This window comes from Pyricularia oryzae, chromosome 3 (genome assembly GCF_000002495.2).
Source record: "Pyricularia oryzae 70-15 chromosome 3, whole genome shotgun sequence".
In the NCBI taxonomy this organism is placed as follows: Eukaryota; Fungi; Ascomycota; class Sordariomycetes; order Magnaporthales; family Pyriculariaceae; genus Pyricularia; species Pyricularia oryzae.
Genome location: NC_017849.1, coordinates 3,957,392 through 3,975,653, shown reverse-complemented (window position 1 = coordinate 3,975,653; position 18,262 = coordinate 3,957,392). Strand labels below are relative to the sequence as shown.

Genomic DNA, 18,262 nt, shown 5'->3' with positions numbered 1-18,262 from the left:
CGAATGGATACATTACAGGCAGCTATTTGGTACGTAAGCAAGGTAAGGTAGGTACCTAAATTAGGTAAGTATTTAGCAGTGCTTGGACACTCACGTGATAACCCGTACGAGAACCTCAACATCGATGCATTGGGTGTCGCGATATGTTAATCTGTGCGGATGAACAAGTGATTGCTTTTGAGAGCCTTTTACTATAAGCTGACTCCAGGTCCTCCAAAACCTCGACCATAATCTGACAAGGGTTTATCATACTATATACTTTCTCTCACCTGCTACTATCACTTCATCTATTCCTCCTCCGTCATCGGATATTGAATTAGTTTGTATGTTACACGAACCTCGTTCTTTTCAAGTCTAATAGCTAGTTAAATCGTATTTTATTTTAAATTTTTTTCCTTGCAGACTTATTGCCACCATGACTCCACACAATGCCCTGGGTTGTGTCGCTTTAAAGTGAATACAGTCAAGACTTTGCAAGTTTGCTTTTAGCTTAATTCTGGGACCCTTTAGTGAGAAGCCTATCCGATGTACACAGTGGGTGTCCAGACTCAGTATGTAATAGCCGTACAAATCGAGCAATTTGGACAACCGTAATAAAAATCGACATGTACGTAGGTACCTACGTACCTTGGATAGGTGTATAGGTAGGTACGTAGGTAAGTGAGCAGGTAGGGAAGCAGGTAGGGAAGCAGGTAGGGAAGCAGGTAGGGAAGCAGATAGGGAAGCAGGTCAAAAGGGAGGTACCCAGGTAAGTAAATAGGTAAGGTAGATATCAAAAAGTCCTGGCCTGGGTTTTACTTGGTGGGTCCAAGAAGTGGCTGCTGCGCCAGAAAGGTTGTCTGTTGTCTAAGTGACCCCCGGATGTCAGTGCTCATGCCGATGCAGCTTTCTCGGCTGCCTCCGAGATCTCTTCTCCAGCTCATGGGATTGTTGGCTGGCGGCTTAAATGTTGTTGCTAGGTTGCAGCTACCCACAGAACTGCTCACTTGTATGACACAACCTATGCACCTTATCGCACATGATGCTGGTTGATGCAGGTTAGCCCTTAGGCAGGAAAGTAAAATCCTCGAAATGCACATGTTAGGGTACGCAGGAAAGCATGATCCTCAACATACACATGTTAGGGTACACAGGAAAGTATGATCCTGAAGGCGCACTTGTTAGGTTTTGTGGCCTGCCACAATATAAATAGCCAGTCAGTCCCCGGACACTCCCTCGATTTCAAGCAATCCATTGTTACTTCAAATTCACCACATACCACACACCACACACTGAACCCGATCATACATGCCCCCTACCATAATCAACATCAAGCAGAAAACATCAGCAGCCATGGGTTCCATCACGATGATACGTCTCCTCGTCGCCTACCTTGTTCTGGTCCTCGCTTCTGTGGCTATGGCAATGCCCACATCTCTCCTGGCCACGGCCACCGCCCGCACCACCCTATGCCCAGACGACCGCGTCCTGGAACCCCTGCCGGCCAACCGTACTTTGGCCGAGCAGATGAACATACAAGCAACAGACGACGGAATCCTGCCCGAATGCTACAAAAAATGCATGAAAAGCGAAGATGGAAAGGCGAATGTAACCCTTTCCAGTTTAACCGTCGAGGCCTGGTGCTACAACAGCGTCGACTTTGTCAACTCCCAGGCCTGGCTCAACAACTACGTGCTCCCCTGCGTCAAATACGAGTGCGCAGACAACCTGAGCGGAAAGGCCCGCCGCGCTCGCGCATGGTGGAGGGATACCTGCGGGTCCTGGGATAGGAAAAGCACGCCAGAGATAGATGCGGGTTGTGGAAAAGCCCAAGAGGAAGAGACAGAGGAAGAGAAGGGGAAAAAGAAGCAGGAAAAGGTGAAGGAAAAGATAGAGGAAGATGAGGAGGAGGAGTCTGGCTATGGTTTAGGTTATGGATATGGCATTTGATGTTGCCCAGATAAAGCGGGGACGTGATATCGACTTGTGTGATGGAATGTAGGAGTTTAACCTCTTGTACACTTCGCACTATTCCTAGCGCGCTTCTTCCGCAAAAAAACCTAAGCATGACCGAACTGTATGAATAGAATTGGAAAAAAAGGCGACTCTCCTGCCCAGTCTGTGTTGTGTTCTGGGCATCAAGTGCAGCTGTCCAAACTTGCTTCAAACCACAAGCCAATTGCGAGATCCAAACGCCGCAAGCGAACCATAGTAAAATGAACGACCAACATGTAGACGATTTGAACTTGATCAAATGAGACCTGCTCGAGCAGCCTCGCCACCACCGTCACCAACCACGGCCTGCACATTCCTCTTGCCCTTGCCGATACCTCCAATGCCAACGCCCATACGGCGAGCGACGTAGCGCTGTGCGACAACGCCGACGGCTAGGTTAAGAAGCTCCTCGATCCACTCGGCGACCCATTCGCGCGGGTCAACGCCACCGCTCTCGACCACATCGCGGATCTCCTCGGGCACCCGGTCCAAGAAGGCCTGTTCGCTATCCGGAACGGAGGCAGCGCCGCTGCTGAACTCGTCACCACCGCTGCTGGTCGGGGTGAGTGGGGTCGAGGCGTCGAGCCATCGCACCCACTGCTCTGGCACGGCTTGGCTGACCGTGCTGAAGGAGATGTCGTGAACGGGATCGAGCACAAAGATGGCGAATACAATCTCCTCGCCTCCCCTGCCGTCGTCGTGGGCGTCGGAAGCATCGCCACCCTCGGCCGCCTTCGCTTCGGCGGCGGGAGAGCCTGCAAACAAGTCTTTGCTCGCGTCGACCTTGACCGCCTGCAGCGCCAGGAACAAGTCGGAGCTGCGCACCGGGTTATCTTCAGAGACCGGCTCGACGGCGCGCTGGCGGGCAAGATCGATCCCACCCTTGGCGGCAAAGTATTCGGACGCGTAGGCCTCGGCGCTGGCGCGGCACAGCTTGGTGCCCTCGGCAAGACCCTTGATCGTGCCCATGTCCCTCGGCATGTCCGAGGCGCGCCACCATGGCCCATCACGCCAACCGTAGACCGACTGGCCGGCCGAGAAGAAGGCCGACGCGGCAGCCGAGGCAGAGGATGAAGACCGAGCCGGCCGGACTGTGTTTTCCTGGCCACGCTGAATCACCATGAGGTCGCCGCCCTCAACCTGAGCCATGACGCGGGAGAAAACACCGTATACGAGCGGGTCGAGAGACGGATAGCCGACGAGATCGTGTGTGATGTGGATCGCGAGACGTTCGTGCGAGGCGATGGGCGGTGCGAGCGTATGTATGAGATCGCTAAAGGTCGGCAGGGCCCGATGGCGAATCTCCTCGCCTGCAAAGAGAACGAGGGGTCAGTTGCGTTACACAAGCTATCAAGTCCGAACAAGATAGAGTAACTCGATAATCAAAAACAAACACGCGTTACGTACCTACAAAGCCACGAATGGCGCCGACATTGCCTCGCACCTGTTCCGCCCACTTCTTCGCCTCTTCGCTCTGCTGCAGCTGGCGGGCCGCCGTCTCGGCTTGCTTCACAGCAGCTGCGGCCGTGGCGCTGGCGCTGGCAATGAAACCACCCCACCAGCCTCCGCCAGATGCTGCAGCGGGTTCGGGTGCAGCGGCAGCAGGTTCATCTATTTCGGCACTAGCGATGGTAGGGACGGTCGTCGGCTGAGATGATCGCGCGCTCTCGGCCGACTTGCGGGCGGGTGTTGCGATGGTCTTGTCGTCGGCCTTCTCAGCTGTCGCCGCAGAAGGAGCTCCTGGGGGTCGCTTTGTACCAGTCTCCTTGACGCGAGGGGTCTCCGGCCTGGAAGCGGTCTTGGGCTTCTCGTCAATCTGGTTCTGGAGCTCGGCGAAGACGTCGTCGATGTCAGCGCTGGCCCTGGAACCAGCCGCAGTGGGCTTGGCCTTGGTGGTGGTGGTCTTCTTTGGGGCGTTGTCGACGCCGATGCCCTCAAAGAGCTCGCCAAGCTCGTCGTCAACGGCCGCCTTGCTCCTCGCGGCAGACTTGGGAGGCATGATTGGGGTATCAGGAACTGCCCGCAGCTGATAGTAACAAGAAGAACAGATAAAGAGATAAAGAGCCGGCCGCAACAGAGAAGGTATTCTTTGCTCGCCGGAAGCGGTCCGAATGTAAAATATGCCCTAGCAGATTACCAACACGGCTTAAAGCTTCAGCAACAACGGCAAAAAATGCTGAAGACCCGTCTGTGCTATTGAATATGGTCTGGACAATGAATGAAGTAGATGATAAACGTCAAACGGCAAGTCGCATCGTCCGCACTCCGCGCTGTAGCACCGAAATGCCGTCACGGTTGATGGCCAAGAAACGCCTGTGGATTTGGCGCTAGTACCTGGAGGGTTAGCGCACCGTCCACTTAGACGCTTGCTCGCTTCGATTGATTGGCTCCCAAGGCTACTACACAGTAGATCCAGGTTGAGGTACATGAGCGGCGTGGAGAATTTGCTGGAGCTGAAGGTATCGTTTTTGAGCCCCACATGTGGGCGTGGAATGGCTCGCGGCGTCCAATGAAGCATGCCGAAATGGGCCACATTCAAAAATTACACCCGGCTGAGATGGATGATGGATGGTCAGGATGGCAAAAGTCTGAGTGAGAAAGAAGGGCGACATTGACCTTAGAGTTTTCTGCAATATATATCTTGATTCGGAACACCAAACCGTGGATTTGATTTAGGAAAAAAAATCTTTTCTTTATGGCCGTACGTGCTATTAATTGCTGGCAAACCGAGTTTCATAAGGATCGATCGTTTTGCAATATTTGAGAGCTGGTCTGTGCCCGGAATCTCTGCCTCTCCTTTTTTTGCTGTAAGTCCCAGCCAGTCTCCAGCGTTCCCGTCCGGCCGGCACCCCCAAAAACGTTAAGCACCAGTACGCTTTTTTCCCGGGCTCCTGACACACCAAACCGGTTAGCAAGCCGCCAGCAAACCATTGATCACTTCACTTTCTCGTCAGTGGCTCTTGTGTGCACACGTAATATTCGACAATAGCGACTGTGTGAATGCATCGGATTGGGGGGCTGCGTGCTGTTGGCTTTTAATTTTTCTGTATTTTTTCAGTCTCTACCGACCGTCAGTCATTCCACGTGTCTTGCACGAGTGAATGCTACTAGGCACTGACTTGGCTTGACTTGACTGACAGTCAACGCACACGCACAACACGCGCGCGCCCATTTAGACGCAAACCCAACCAAGTCAGCAGGGCAACCAATATCGACCACACAAACATCAACAGCAGCAGCAATGGGTCGCCCTCGAGGTCGTGGACGTGGAGGCTCTCGTCGAAGCGGTGCTTCTTCTTCTTCGCATTATCATATGCCAAGTGCTTATGAAGCGAGCTATGAAAATACTGACGATTTCTCCACTGCAACTGATGCCGCCATGAGCAACGGCAACAGTGCAGTATTATCCGCCACACCCGCAAACTCCAACAACAGTACAGATCTTGCTCTTCCCTCACATTTTCCTTTGTCTTCTCCCACAAGCACTTCTACAAGTTCCCGCACGCCTGGAAAACCATCCTCTTCCCAAACAGGTCGAGTTAAACCTTCCACACCGAAGCTGCCGTCGTCAGACACTCAGCCTGCGGCTCGTCATGTGCGGTCGGAAAAGGCGCCACAAAAATCTTCATCAAACCTCACTCGCTCTCTCACATTATCCACACCCTCAACCCAGACCCCCCAGCCATCCACTCCTGCAAACAACAGAGGTGTAAGCGGTACGCGTTCAACACGCCGAAGTACTATTGACGCCGGCAGTGATATCGCTGCCATGGGCAACGCACATGACGAATCCGTCTCAAAGGGCGGTCATTCCCTACGCAGGCGCGCTCGTGTTGATTACAGCCAAATTGACACCGAGACGCTCGATATGCTCAAGGCAGAGCCTGCTGAACCTAACATTGCCTTCTCCTCCCGTGGCAGGAAGCGCAAGATCATCGCCCATGATCGTAGTATTTATGACGACCTCGACGGTGTTGCCCCATCTGTCACCAAAAAGGCACGTGTAGGAAGGTTCAAGGCTGCATCACCCCCTCCTTCTCTGGTTACTAGGCGACGAAGGTCGACTGCAAGGTCATTCAGCACCCCACAGCCAGATCTGTCGTCCTCTCCACGCTCTGGCGAGGTCTCGGATAACGACGTTATGGATGAAATCCAAGTTGCCCTGGAATCCGCCCAGTCCTCATCGGACGGCCGGAGCAGCGATCCAGATATCACAGCCGAAGACCCGGCTCCTCAGCCCAATGATGAGGACCCGCAGGACTCGGATTCTGATTTTGATGACTTGGAGAGTTTTAAATCTGGTTCCTCTGACCTTCGCGATCTGTCCATGTCGGCGCCCAAAACTGGCGTTCAAGACCCACAATCAGAGGACGGAGAAGCACGGGACCAATCAGATGATGATATGTCTCCTGCGCATTTGCCAGAGGGTGCCGCCTCCTCCAGTGCCCAGCGAGACGGCATCATCACTCGGAAAAGAAATCCAAAGAGGCTCATCGTCACTGTCTATGCCGAAGATCTCGTCCTGGAAAGCTGCCACCCTGGTTCTCAGTTCGCGCGCAAGCACAAAGAAGCTCGTGCAAAGGACATGGAGCAGCGCAGTCCGAAATCTTTGAATACCGAGTCTAAGAAAAACACTCTTGACACGGCCAATTCGGACGCCGAACTTGCTTTAGCAAATAATGATGATATGCCAGAAACTGCCCTCGGTGCCGAGTCTTTTGATAAAGTTGACGAGGAATCAGAACAGCAAACAAGCAAAGATCCGGCACAAGAAGAACCTGTCAAAGCCGAGGAGGCGGCAAAAGACAACTCCAACTCGCTGATGGAAGTTGACGAGCACCGCGTGTCTCAGCCCTCCGAACAAAATCAACACTCACGCCACACGTCTCCTGTTGCTAACGTGGCGCAAGAACCAGCAAAGGAATTGGCCAAAGACGATTCCCCGGCTCCCGCGCATGCAGAGGATTGCATGCAGCCTCGGCATCAAACGCAAGAAACGACGGATCCCAAAACTCTGCCTGCTGATCATACTGTTATTGAAGGTCGTGACATGGAAGAATCTCAAGCCGAAGACTCTACTTCGAGGACACTTGAAAAGGGCCCACAAAAGTCCAATGGTCCTGCAGCACGAGACGTAGAAGCGTCGTCGCCACAGATTGTTTCCAGCAATATCGGAAAGTTGGCCGATTACATCCTGAGTCGTCACCAGCAACAAGTATCAGACAATGCTGCAAATGAGGTCGTTAACAGCATTGTTGATGAGGTCGTCGACAGTCTTGATAATGAACCTAGTGTACCGACCTCCGAAGTTTCTCACACTGAGGCTGGTGAGAACCAGGACGGCGACCAATCATTACGTGTGTGTGCAGACATAACAAAGACAGATGATAGAGTTGTTGGACCCGAAGAGCCCCTTGCTAGCGATGCAGCACGAATTTCAAACGAAACCAAGACACAGAATGCATCTGTCGAGAAGAAAGATCAACCGGACGAGGTTGCGAGCAGGTCTCGCGAAGCAAGCTCAGTTGCTCCCGAAGAGCACAGAGCAGATGCGCAAGACCTCGGTATCACGAAAAAGACGCCGTTATTACTACTCACCGAACCTGACAAATCCGGAGCACCACAAGCAAGTTCAGACCAGGTCATGAACAATGACAGTTTGAGAAGCACGCCCGCGCGCTCATCACCACCTGTTTCATTCACCGACCAGCAAAACATGGCTGCAATGTCTGACGGCGAGGAACCCACGGCGCGCCTCACTCCCATCACACCCACGGAGTCTGCATTGCCATCAATTCCATCCCCATCTGACAAGGACACGGAGAAAAAAGAGGACGCAGTCCCAGAATCAGCTTTGCCTGAACCCCACCCAGGCTCACCTGAACAAATGATAACGGATGCCCAAGAACTGCCTACAACACAGGACGTTGAGCAGGAGGCAGTCGAGATGCGGGTTGATGCAGAGAAATCCTCAGAGGATTCACAGCCTGCAGATGCCGAGCCTGACGTGCAACAACCTCCAGAGATTGATGGTGAAGAGCCTGAGATAAGTCAACTAACAATTGTTGAATCGTATGATAACCATGACGATGTTGATCAAGACGTTGAAATGACGGATCATGAGGAAAACGACCAAGATGTCCAAGGCGCGGACGAGCTCGACGTCGAAGCCGATGAGTCTCACGAGGTAGAGCCAGTCGATCTCAAGCCGTGGTCACATCTTACTCCCTACGTTGCAGATGTTAGTCTGTATCCGGAGCTTGAAGAGCCTGACACGGCCGCCCCGTCTCCGGAACACCACCAGGATCCAGCCGATGAAGCCCACGGCGAGCTTGAGTCATCAAAGGATGCCTTTGCTGCCAGCCAAGACTCTAATGCGACTGGAAAGGATCACACAAACGGGGAAAAGCGTAGCCAGAGGCCCCGGCAATTGTCGTATAAAAAGTTGCGATCAGCTGACGATTTTGTCGATGTCATTGGGGACTACAAGTCCATGAGCACGGAGGATCTCTACGAATGCCTGGCAAAGATCAACCAAACATTATGCGCTTGGCAGGACGAGTACGTCGGGCACCGAAAGACATTGGACGCTGAGTTCAATGCGCCCAGGCGCAGAGCCGATGAGCCAAAGGAAGACGATCGTGTGTCTAGGGCACTCGACCGGTACAAGACGCTTGGTGTTTACGACCCCGATACCCTTGATAGCAGCAGACAGGCACCAAAGGGATTCCAGCTCCGGCGGACGCTCGAACCACGCAAGTGGTATACTGAGATCGACAAGGATGGAGACCAAGACAAAGCAGATGCTCGAGCGAATGACAAGGTGATGGCTCAGACATACGGATTTGAGTATGACAGCCGCGAATTGATGATCGGAAAGCAGGAGCCGCTGAACCAACGTGATGGGCCTAGCAAGCCCCGAACTCGAGCTCGGCCAAAGACTCAGAAAGCAGCCGAGGCGGAAGAGGAAGGTGTCCTAGGCAAACGGGCCCGCAAGAAGCGCATACTTGACGATGAAAGCCGAGCTCCAAGCCGTGCAGCTACTCCGGTACCTGTGCCTACCATCATCAACAAGCCTGGACGGCGCGGCCGCAAGGCTGCCGCTGATCTTGAGCCCAAGGAAGTTGAGCCGGAGGAACCCGCCCCGCCTCCGCCTCCGCCTCCGGCCCCGGCTCCGGCCCCGGCTTCGGCTCCGGCTCCAGTTGTAACGACCAGGCTCGGCCGCAGTCGACGTGGTGCTAAGGCGCAGCAACAAAGCGAGCCTGAGGCATCTCAGGAAAGTGTTCCTGTTGAAGAACCTCCGGCGCCTCCGCCCGTTACTCGAAAGAGGCGTCGCGGCGCGAACGCTGCCAATGGTGACGCCGATGCTCAGGCAAGCTCACAGGAGGTAGTGGAGGAACAGGCAGCTGCAGCTGTCAAAGAATCTACACCGGCAGTGACGGACAATGAGGCTGTAGAACCAAGTGCCAAGCGGGCACGGAAGAAGCTTCCTCGTCTTGACCTCGTCCGTCCAGCGAGTCGTCCTTCTAGGGGAGAGATCTCATCAGGAAACTTTTACAGTAATGGACCCTCAGTGGCGCCCACGGAGGATAACACGGAAGCGTCTCGGCCATCTACGTCGTCGTCCAACGCTACTGTTATGTCCGCTGCTTCTAATTACTCCTTCCGTCCCAAGCGTGGGAGGAATTTCCGAGAAGAGCTTAATGGCGGCGAGCCCAGCTCAGGCGAGCCAAAGAAGAAGCGTACGCGACGCAAAGGACCTGCCCCGTCGTCGGCTCCCATGCCGGCCGTTCCGCTCGCGCCGGCGCAGGCCCACCCCGGCGAGGGCATGATGCACAAGATTATGCATCAGCAACCATACTTTCCGCCACCAGCACATTATCCCCATGCCTCGCAACATGGCTCTTTTGGCGTAATGAACTTTGGTCCTGGTGCCCCAGCCCCGATGCCCCCGCACCCAACAATCCCCATGCCGCACGGGTCTGCGATTTTCACGGGCGTTGGGCACCCTCATCAGTCCATACAGTCTCCGGGTCCCATTACGAACGCCAGCATCAACGGCAGGGGTGGACGCGAGCTGAAGATCAAGAACGTCACGCCCTCGATGGTCGGTGGAAGTGTTGGGCCTGGACCCGGGAGGGTTATGAGCATGGTTGCTAACCGCGATATGCTTATGGCTGCGGGACTGGCCACCGCACCGACCTCCGTCTCGGGTGGATCGGTGGATGCCTCGCGGGCCAACTCGCCGTTTGCCGTTAACGGAGACGAGCCAGAGAAGGACTATGCGTCAATGACCAAGTCCGAGAAGATGAGCCATTCTATGCGCTGTAAGTTGCTACCTTTTTTTGTATTCTGACCTCCCCGTATAAATCCTCATCGACTAACATCACGGTTACAGCACGCTGGCGAAATGGATCGATGCAGGGCGCAGTGGCGAAGCGTAAGGAGACATTGCGACTGAAGAAAGCCAAGGCTCAAGAGGCCGAGGAAACCCCAGGCGCTAACAAGGACTCTGCGCCGCCGGCTCATGGCGATGCCGCGAAGCCTGTCAAGGAACTTCCCGGCTCTGGTTGAATGCCAGATATGAAAGTAAGAATATGGCAGGAATACGAAGAATAGGAAAAAGTGGGAAGCGGAAAAGTCTAGGCAATGCCCCAGTTTTGATGTATCGAGAAGGGAGAGTGTACTTGTTTTATTATTTGAGGGTTTAGCGATGCACTTGTTGGGGAGCATGGATTCCAATCTTCTTTTTTCGCTGCCTCCAACCAACTACGGAGTAAAGAGTAGTTTTGCAGCTCATAGGGGCATACGCGAAGTTGGAGTTATTGTTTACAGGTGGAATACAAAAATACAATCGAGTGTCTCTAACTTTTGGGTTCTTTACTTTGTATGTGGCTAGGGGACTTGAGGGGAATGCTTGGCAGTTTTATGACTGGATATGATGCCAAGTAATGGTATTGTTGTTGTTCGTCTGCAGCTTATGTTGCACAGGGGTTTTGATTTGTTCTGAATAGGGGGAGGGGAATCTGTCGGCGTGTCCAAGGCAGAGAGACTATGTGGGTAGTAGTAGTTTTTGTACAGTATATTACATATGGTGGCGTCGGTCCAATTTTGAGCACACAATGCGAATCCAACAAAGATTGCATGGCCGAAGGGTAATTGCTCCTCATGCGAATTGGTTTGGAAATCCGTGAATCCAGTAGACTTGGCATACAAAACCGACAAAAACACAAATTTGTTTCACAAGAGGCCCTTCAAGATCGACGTTTGTATACAAAATCCTTCAGCGCGAGTTTTGAATATTCTCTAACACTTTCCAGACAAGATTAAAGCATTCGCTTGCAGGCTATTTTTTCACCTCTCTACAGCGTGTGGCATATTCTGCAGCGGGTTTGGGTTGTGAGTTGTGGTTACATGTAACCCATCCTATGTTGGTGAGGTATTCGTTCGTCAGACCCCCTTTTTTTCGTATCTGTAATTACCGGTTGGAGGGGTCTTACTATGCTTCCGATCCAGCAAACCACAAACGTTGTAAAAATCTGGGGCCGCAAAAGAGCAAGAAACAGGGATCTACGTGGTATTTTGGATCTGATGCTGCGGGAATAAAACATTCTACGGTATAAGGGAGAACAATTGAGGTTCATGCCGGACGAACCGAGGAGATCTCCAGTCTCGGATGCGCATGGCGATACGTGGTGTCCATTTCATTTGGCCATACTGCTTACTTTGCCCTGCATCATGGGCAATTCCAGCGTCTAGAGGCATGTTTAAGCATAATCAAGGGTCCAGTGGCTCATGTTTGCTCGAGGCTTGATCCTTGGTGTTTCCAGGTGCTTCATGGGGCAATCGACTTACACCGCAATTTCCAGGCTTCTGGTTGTATTATTATTGCAGTTATTACTATTTTTTCTTCTTTTTTTTCTTTTTCTTTCAGTCCGTTTGTGCGATACGCGTAATTGTAGCTGACAGCTGGCCTAGAAGCATGTTGCCAATGAATCCAAGAGATTGTGCGGCTGTGCAAACACATGAGCGGTGTTGACAGGAGCTCTTTCATCTGATGTTGTTCCTTAGCAGAAATAAGCTAGACGGTCATTGTCTAATTTTGTTGCCTGAAAAAAAAGCCTAATGTTCGCTAGTCTGTACCTGGTCTTATTCGGAGCTGGAACGCGCCCTGTCGAGTTGGTAGTGGCCCTGTCGAGTTGGTAGTGGCCCTGTCGAGTTGGTAGTGGTGGTGTTCATCCCGTCAGCCCTGGAAGCGCACTGCCAGCGTCCAGGGGGGTGGAGAAACGAGGAGCCACCAAACTAGCTCGAACACCTGTAGAAGGAGTCCCTGGGGGTCCACTATCTTATGGGATTCTCTTGAATTTGTCGCCTTCAAGGCATTTTTTTTATCGGGAGTACTACGCCGGGAAAAAAAACGCACCCCAGTTTTTTTAAAACCCCTCGACTAATTTGCTGCGCCTTACTGGGCATCAGCAAACCCCTGGACCACGGCTTTATGTTTACTGAATCCGGTGCAGATTGGCACTTTCCCACCGAACAATGCCCATTCGTAAGGGAAGCCGGTCGGTAATTCCCGCTAATATCTGACTACCTGCCTGTGAGATCATTCTCGGAGCGGGTGGCGGAGAAGATGAGGGGAGGGAAGGAAATGGCGGCTTGTGCGGTAACGTTGCGGGCTCAGATGGAGTGTTTTCTGCAGCTGCCTGCTTGCCAATGTCCCCCCTCCCCCCAAAAAAAGAATGACAGGGGGGTGATGTCACTTGGGCTGAGCTCAGAGCGAGGATGAATCCTTTTCGTTGACGAGGGATCCGCAACCAGTGCCCATGCCAATGCGGAAAAGAGGTGTTCGGGGCCTGGTGAAAGGGGGGCTCCTTGGGTCTTCTTTTGGCTCCATCTCGCCCGGTCGTAGTAAGGACTACTACATAATGGCCATCATGTCCGGACCATGGATGGGGGAGAGGAGGAGGAAGGAAGTCATTCTCATGATCCAAAAAGCTTTGGGCCTACAGCTTACTACTCTTGATTATCTAGTTGCCTAGGTACCTACCTAGAACCGGTCTCAGAATAATATCTAATCTCACCAAACCTAACACTCACACCACTCGTCGCCCAACAAGAGATGCAGCTCTTCAACTGCAACCCCTCGCCAAGGAGGGGCCTCGGCGTCCTCCTAGCCATGTTGTGCATGCTCATCAGCCTGGCGGCGGCGGCGACCAAGATCAAGGACGGCGCCGACCCTACCATCCTCCGCGTGGGTGACATGTACTACTCTGCCGAGGCGTCGGGCGGCAACGGCGTCAACGTGCGGCGGGCGTCGACGATCCTGGGCCTGGGCAGCGCCACCTCGGACAACGGCAACATGAAGCGCGTGTGGACGGCCGGCAGCTCCGACATGGGCGACGTCTGGGCCCCCGAGATCACCATCGACTCGGGCCGCACCTACATCTACTTTGCCGCCAAGCGCGGCGACGCCAAGCGCACCTTTGTCATCAGCGCCGACGAGCCCTACGGCGACTACTCGGACGCCCAGAAGCTCGATCTGCCCGACGACAGGTGGGCCATTGACGGCGCTCTCTTCACCTTTGAGGGCCAGCGCTGGTTCGTCTGGTCCGGCTGGTCGGGCACCTCAAACGTCGAGCAGAACCTGTACATCTGCAAGATGAACTCGCCCACGGAACCGACTGGTCCTCGGTACATAATCTCGCAGCCTCGCGAAAAGGTAAGTTTTTTTCATAGCATATCGTGGTCCACTCACAAAAACAAAATGTCGAAAAAAAGACAATGACTAACCACAATACTCCTTATCAACAGTGGGAGCGTGACGTGGGCAACCCCTATATCAACGAAGGCCCACAGCCCATCGTGGACCCCAACGGACAGCTGCACATTGTCTACTCGGCCAACGGTAGCTGGGACAACAAGTACTGCCTGGGCGACCTGCGGCTCCGCAAGGGCGGCGACCCGACGTACGTGTGGGACTGGTACAAGTCCAACGGGTGCCTGTTCGGGTCTGCGCAGGCCAACATGATGTCCGGGTGGGACGCGACGCTCGAAATCGACGGCCCCGGTCACCACACCTTTGTGCTGCCCAAGGGCGACGTCCAGCAGAGCCCCGGCGGCACCAACCGCATCCCGTTCGTCTTCCACGGCGTGCGAAAGGGCACCTACTACAGCTGGACGAACCGCGACTGGTTCACCGGCAGCTTCGTCTGGTGGGGGAGCACCACCTACCGCCGCGCCAACGTGCCGGGTGCCAACGAGGACACTGGCTTCGGCTTCAAGTTCTTTGAGTGATTTGAGACCCGGCCCGATGCTTGCTTGTTTTTCTCTCTCTTGTATATCCGGAAAAACACAGCACGGATGAGCAAACAGCGTGGGTGGATTCTGTTGGGACTCTGTATATCATAATTCTAATGTCTGATGAGATAATGATCAAACTTATTCTTGATATCCTCCTTGGGGTGAGGCCAAATTGGTAGCTGTGATTGAGTATTTGCGATCTATCAGAAAATGTTAGTCACTAACATCTTGGCGGTAATGGTAGGATACGCTTTTATGATTGTCAAAGAAGCGGAAAAACCGGCCGACTTAAACACCAACATGCTCACATCACTGCGACATTTGAAAGCGAGAGTTCGGCAGACCGGAAAATGCTTTCAAAACAAAAATAAAAACGCCGTATTGGTCTTGATCGTCCTTGAAATCATTGGCAATGGTATGAGTTTTCCGTAACACGCCGCCGTCCAACCGAAATGCAAAGCCCTGCCAAAATAGAACCGTGGCGCAGGGTGAAAATGGTCGATGCCAGACCCTGGGTTCGGCTTTTCCTATGAAAGCCTTCGCTTTTCTAATTCGCGAAGCCCAGGGAATATCCCATGGCGCGTAAACCAATCCACGCAACCTCGCACACCTCCCTGAACCTGCTGTAGTAGTCCCTTCTATATTCCCTTTTCGATAAACAAGCCCATTTACATGACGACACCGGAGTTGCTGGCAATACGCTGTAGGGAAACCTTGGTTAGTATGAATTCGAGTAAGAGTAGTGAATCGTGGGGTTCAACGTACGGGCCACAGCTCAGCGGCCTCCTTGCCGACGGGACCGGTGATGGCGGAGCCCTTCATCTCACCCTTGGGGTTGACGATCTAGAGTACAGTCGGGTTAGCTTATTCTGTTCTTGTGCGCAGCATCGTGCAGCCTATTCCTGATTCCAAGTCCGTCGGCCATCCTGCGTCTGGCGACTGATAGTTTCTTTGAGGCCATGACCCAAGTTATATCTGAGCCAAGCAGACTTTCGGATGACCGGACGACTCATTCGTAGGATTCGTAGGCTGCCTCCACGGTTTCGGGTGCAACTTACGACACCAGCGTTGTCCTCGAAGTACAGGAAGACACCGTCGGTGCGCTTCCACGGCTTGGACTGGCGGACGATGACGGCGGGGTGAACCTTCTTCCTCAGCTCAGGCTTGCCCTTCTTGACGGTAGCCATAACCATGTCGCCAACACCACCGGCCGGCAGCCTGTTGAGCCTGGCACCGATACCCTTGACGGAAATGATGTAAAGGTTCCTGGCACCCGAGTTGTCGGCGCAGTTCATGATGGCACCACTGTTGTCGCCATGTCAGCACCATTTATTGTTTCTAGATCGCAGCTTCGTAAAATCGACTTATTGGATGCTGGATTCGCAACAAATTGTCTGAGGCATGTGTAAATGGGTGTAAGGTTGCACCTACACTGGGAGACCCAGGGTCATCTTGAGCTTGCCACCGGGGGCACCACGCCTATTGACCAAATTTCAATCAGTCATGTTCCAAGATGCTGTAAAGCATCACTATCCAGTACTCCGTCATCGAGCCGTTCGAGCCGTATGCCGCTTGCGCCGAGATGTTTGCCCCGAAAATCGCAAATCCACCTAATCACTCCATCCGCTGCGGTCGCTGATTGCTCTGAGCCAGTCGACAAGTCCTCTGCGGCCCAATCCTCCTCAGTCTCAGTCGATTCGTTGTTGGAATTTTCGAAGGGCGTCTCGTCTCGCTGGCGTACTCGATAGGCGGGGTCTCGGCGCAAGAAAACGGTTCCGTAACGGCTCGATATAACGCGGACTGGCTGATCAGATCTCAACTTACGAAAGCTTGGCCATTTTATCTGTTTAAAGGGGTGACTGGGTGGGAAATTGGGTCGTGCAAGCTTGTCGTGATGGGGGTGGGATGTGATGCTGTCGTCGAAAAGACTAGCGAAAATCGTCTATGCTACAGGGCGTTCCGTGTGCGTAGGGTTTTCGGGCGGAAATGGAAAAAAATGTCACGTGGAGATAGTCAATGATTCTGGCGCGGTGGGGGTATGTGTGCTCGATGCCCCGCTTGTAAGCGTCAAGTTAAAGTGGATCCGCGCGTCACAGCAAGTGCAGCTTCGGAGCTGAGCTCAGGCCGACTGTGCGGGCCATGTAAGAATGGGGTGTCAAAAGTAAAAAGCTCAGGCTGCATGCAATGCCTCAAAAGGTCGGAAGGGCTGGCCGGCTGGATGTATCTGCGTTTCCTGAGGTATTCATATTTGCATTGAAACTGCTTTTGACAATTTGCTTGCTTGAATTTGGAACTTTGAACTCTTTGAAGTTTTGTAGTACTTGCATCACATCCGTTCCCAGGCGATTTGCTTTCACTCAAGATTGTGAGCTCCTTGGCTGGTAGCTGGGCTGGTAGTCCCAAGTGTTTATTTGCTGCCATAGCTCTTTAAGTTAGCTTCGCCACCTACCTCTCCTCGGTTTGACTTGAAACCTTGCCGCCCCAGCTTGCTGCAATTGCAACCCAGGACAACACAACTCTCTCCATCTCCTCTGTTTATCCTTCGCCTCAGTAATCGAGATGTCGCTATCATACTATTTGAAACATTTGTTCTTGGGGTCACTGGTGACCTCCACGCTGGCTCGTCCCCAGCAAAAGCCCCTTGCTGACGATGATGACGACACCCCTCTGCCGGTAGTGATCTGGCATGGTAAGCTTCATATTTATCGGTCGCAAAGCTTTCATGGTACACCGAACTGACCCCATCTACCCACTAGGACTTGGCGATGATTACTCGGCCCAGGGCCTTCGTCAGGTTGGCGAGATTGTCGAAGCGGCCAACCCTGGAACCTTTGTATACTTCATCCGCATGGACGACAATGCATCACAGGATCGCAGCGCGACCTTTTTCGGCAACCTGACGGAGCAGGTACAGAAGGTCTGCGACGACATTGCCAGCCACCCCATTCTCTCGACGGCCCCTGCCATCGACGCGCTCGGCTTCAGCCAGGGCGGCCAGTTCCTACGTGCGTACGTCGAGCGCTGCAACTCGCCCCCGGTCCGCAGCCTGGTCACGTTTGGCTCTCAGCACAACGGAATCATTGACTTCAAGGCCTGCTCCGCCACCGACTTCCTCTGCAAGGGCGCCATGGCCCTACTTCGCGGAAACACCTTTTCGCAGTTTGTGCAGAGCCGTCTGGTGCCCGCGCAGTACTTCCGCGACCCGGCCAACAACTATGACAAGTACCTCGAGTCCAGCAACTTCCTGGCCGACATCAACAACGAGCGCGCGCTCAAGAACCAGACCTACAAGAAGAACCTTGCCAAGCTGGTCAACTTTGTCATGTTTGCCTTCGATGAAGACACCACCGTCATCCCAAGGGAGACGGCGTGGTTTGAGGAGGTCAATGGCACCGAGGTCATCCCTCTTCGCGCCAGAAAGCTTTATACGGAGGACTGGATCGGTCTCCGTGAGCTGGACCGCAACGGTGGCTTGAAGCTGAGGACCTGTCCCGGCGAGCACATGCAGCTTTCTGATGAATTGCTCAACAAGACATTCACTGAGTTCTTTGGGCCCAACAACAAGAAGTTTGGCATGGGCGGCCAAGCGGGTGATCTGGATGTCACGCGGGAAGACGAGCTTTAGGTGTTAACCTAGCTATGGAGTGCATGTACAACAGTTGTTTGATAGCATAGGATCCAGGCCTCTGATAAGAAATTGCATAGTTCCCACATTCTAGGTTGTAATACTTGTGCAGAGTAACCGACGTTGGTCCAAGAGTGATTTCCAGTGCGCATGCCAATACCTGTGTGACTAGGCCTGTGTCAAGACATGGTGAGACAAAAATAAAGCCAAAACGAGACAATAATTTCCTAACAACTACTAGGAATTCATCCTTTAGTTTTGACATGATGACGCTTACTTACCTATCTAAAAACGGATATGCTATGGGAGGAGCGGTTTTGAGGTTCTCAAAAGTTGGCCCCTGAATGCTCATCACAACGT

The 18,262-nt window shown here is 53.2% G+C and overlaps 6 protein-coding genes across 6 annotated transcripts; 4 read left to right on the top strand and 2 right to left on the bottom strand.

Annotated features, from left to right (window-relative positions):
- Window positions 1–1,332: 1,332 nt before the first annotated feature.
- On the top strand, window positions 1,333–1,929 carry MGG_04925 (uncharacterized protein; the record flags this gene model as incomplete). Its single annotated transcript, XM_003712368.1, has 1 exon — window positions 1,333–1,929. One exon carries the CDS (start codon window positions 1,333–1,335, stop codon window positions 1,927–1,929), a length of 597 nt encoding a protein of 198 aa, XP_003712416.1.
- On the bottom strand, window positions 1,747–4,236 carry MGG_04924 (uncharacterized protein). The gene is made up of 2 exons (XM_003712367.1): window positions 3,382–4,236; window positions 1,747–3,284 (listed from the first exon to the last, which is right to left on the bottom strand). The coding sequence occupies exons 1-2, from the start codon at window positions 3,971–3,973 to the stop codon at window positions 2,230–2,232; spliced, it is 1,647 nt and encodes a 548-aa protein (XP_003712415.1). The 5' UTR covers window positions 3,974–4,236; the 3' UTR covers window positions 1,747–2,229.
- A 336-nt stretch (window positions 4,237–4,572) lies between these two features.
- On the top strand, window positions 4,573–11,128 carry MGG_04923 (uncharacterized protein). Its single transcript, XM_003712366.1, has 3 exons — window positions 4,573–4,781; window positions 4,887–10,301; window positions 10,373–11,128. The coding sequence occupies exons 2-3, from the start codon at window positions 5,216–5,218 to the stop codon at window positions 10,546–10,548; spliced, it is 5,262 nt and encodes a 1,753-aa protein (XP_003712414.1). The 5' UTR covers window positions 4,573–4,781; window positions 4,887–5,215; the 3' UTR covers window positions 10,549–11,128.
- A 1,245-nt stretch (window positions 11,129–12,373) lies between these two features.
- Window positions 12,374–14,425, top strand: MGG_04922 (alpha-N-arabinofuranosidase 2). Its single transcript, XM_003712365.1, has 2 exons — window positions 12,374–13,696; window positions 13,789–14,425. The coding sequence occupies exons 1-2, from the start codon at window positions 13,097–13,099 to the stop codon at window positions 14,269–14,271; spliced, it is 1,083 nt and encodes a 360-aa protein (XP_003712413.1). The 5' UTR covers window positions 12,374–13,096; the 3' UTR covers window positions 14,272–14,425.
- MGG_04921 (60S ribosomal protein L23) lies at window positions 14,421–16,256 on the bottom strand. Its single transcript, XM_003712364.1, has 5 exons — window positions 16,102–16,256; window positions 15,709–15,756; window positions 15,336–15,582; window positions 15,043–15,120; window positions 14,421–14,978 (listed from the first exon to the last, which is right to left on the bottom strand). The coding sequence occupies exons 1-5, from the start codon at window positions 16,113–16,115 to the stop codon at window positions 14,946–14,948; spliced, it is 420 nt and encodes a 139-aa protein (XP_003712412.1). The 5' UTR covers window positions 16,116–16,256; the 3' UTR covers window positions 14,421–14,945.
- A 265-nt stretch (window positions 16,257–16,521) lies between these two features.
- Window positions 16,522–18,005, top strand: MGG_04920 (palmitoyl-protein thioesterase 1). The gene is made up of 2 exons (XM_003712363.1): window positions 16,522–16,966; window positions 17,034–18,005. Exons 1-2 carry the CDS (start codon window positions 16,837–16,839, stop codon window positions 17,900–17,902), a joined length of 999 nt encoding a protein of 332 aa, XP_003712411.1. The 5' UTR covers window positions 16,522–16,836; the 3' UTR covers window positions 17,903–18,005.
- The last annotated feature ends 257 nt before the right edge of the window (window positions 18,006–18,262 follow it).

What these genes read in the sequence shown, in the direction of transcription:
- MGG_04920 (XM_003712363.1), top strand. Translation starts at nt 16,837, where the DNA reads ATGTCGCTATCATACTATTTGAAACATTTGTTCTTGGGGTCACTGGTG. An exon ending in GCCGGTAGTGATCTGGCATG is followed by an intron (nt 16,967 to 17,033) that starts GTAAGCTTCATA and finishes TCTACCCACTAG; the next exon opens with GACTTGGCGATGATTACTCG.
- MGG_04922 (XM_003712365.1), top strand. Translation starts at nt 13,097, where the DNA reads ATGCAGCTCTTCAACTGCAACCCCTCGCCAAGGAGGGGCCTCGGCGTC. An exon ending in TCTCGCAGCCTCGCGAAAAG is followed by an intron (nt 13,697 to 13,788) that starts GTAAGTTTTTTT and finishes CCTTATCAACAG; the next exon opens with TGGGAGCGTGACGTGGGCAA.
- MGG_04924 (XM_003712367.1), bottom strand. Translation starts at nt 3,973, where the DNA reads ATGCCTCCCAAGTCTGCCGCGAGGAGCAAGGCGGCCGTTGACGACGAG. An exon ending in CGCCATTCGTGGCTTTGTAG is followed by an intron (nt 3,285 to 3,381) that starts GTACGTAACGCG and finishes TTCTCTTTGCAG; the next exon opens with GCGAGGAGATTCGCCATCGG.
- MGG_04921 (XM_003712364.1), bottom strand. An exon ending in ATGACCCTGGGTCTCCCAGT is followed by an intron (nt 15,583 to 15,708) that starts GTAGGTGCAACC and finishes TGGCGACAACAG; the next exon opens with TGGTGCCATCATGAACTGCG. An exon ending in TCGAGGACAACGCTGGTGTC is followed by an intron (nt 15,121 to 15,335) that starts GTAAGTTGCACC and finishes ACTGTACTCTAG; the next exon opens with ATCGTCAACCCCAAGGGTGA.
- MGG_04923 (XM_003712366.1), top strand. Translation starts at nt 5,216, where the DNA reads ATGGGTCGCCCTCGAGGTCGTGGACGTGGAGGCTCTCGTCGAAGCGGT. An exon ending in GATGAGCCATTCTATGCGCT is followed by an intron (nt 10,302 to 10,372) that starts GTAAGTTGCTAC and finishes TCACGGTTACAG; the next exon opens with CACGCTGGCGAAATGGATCG.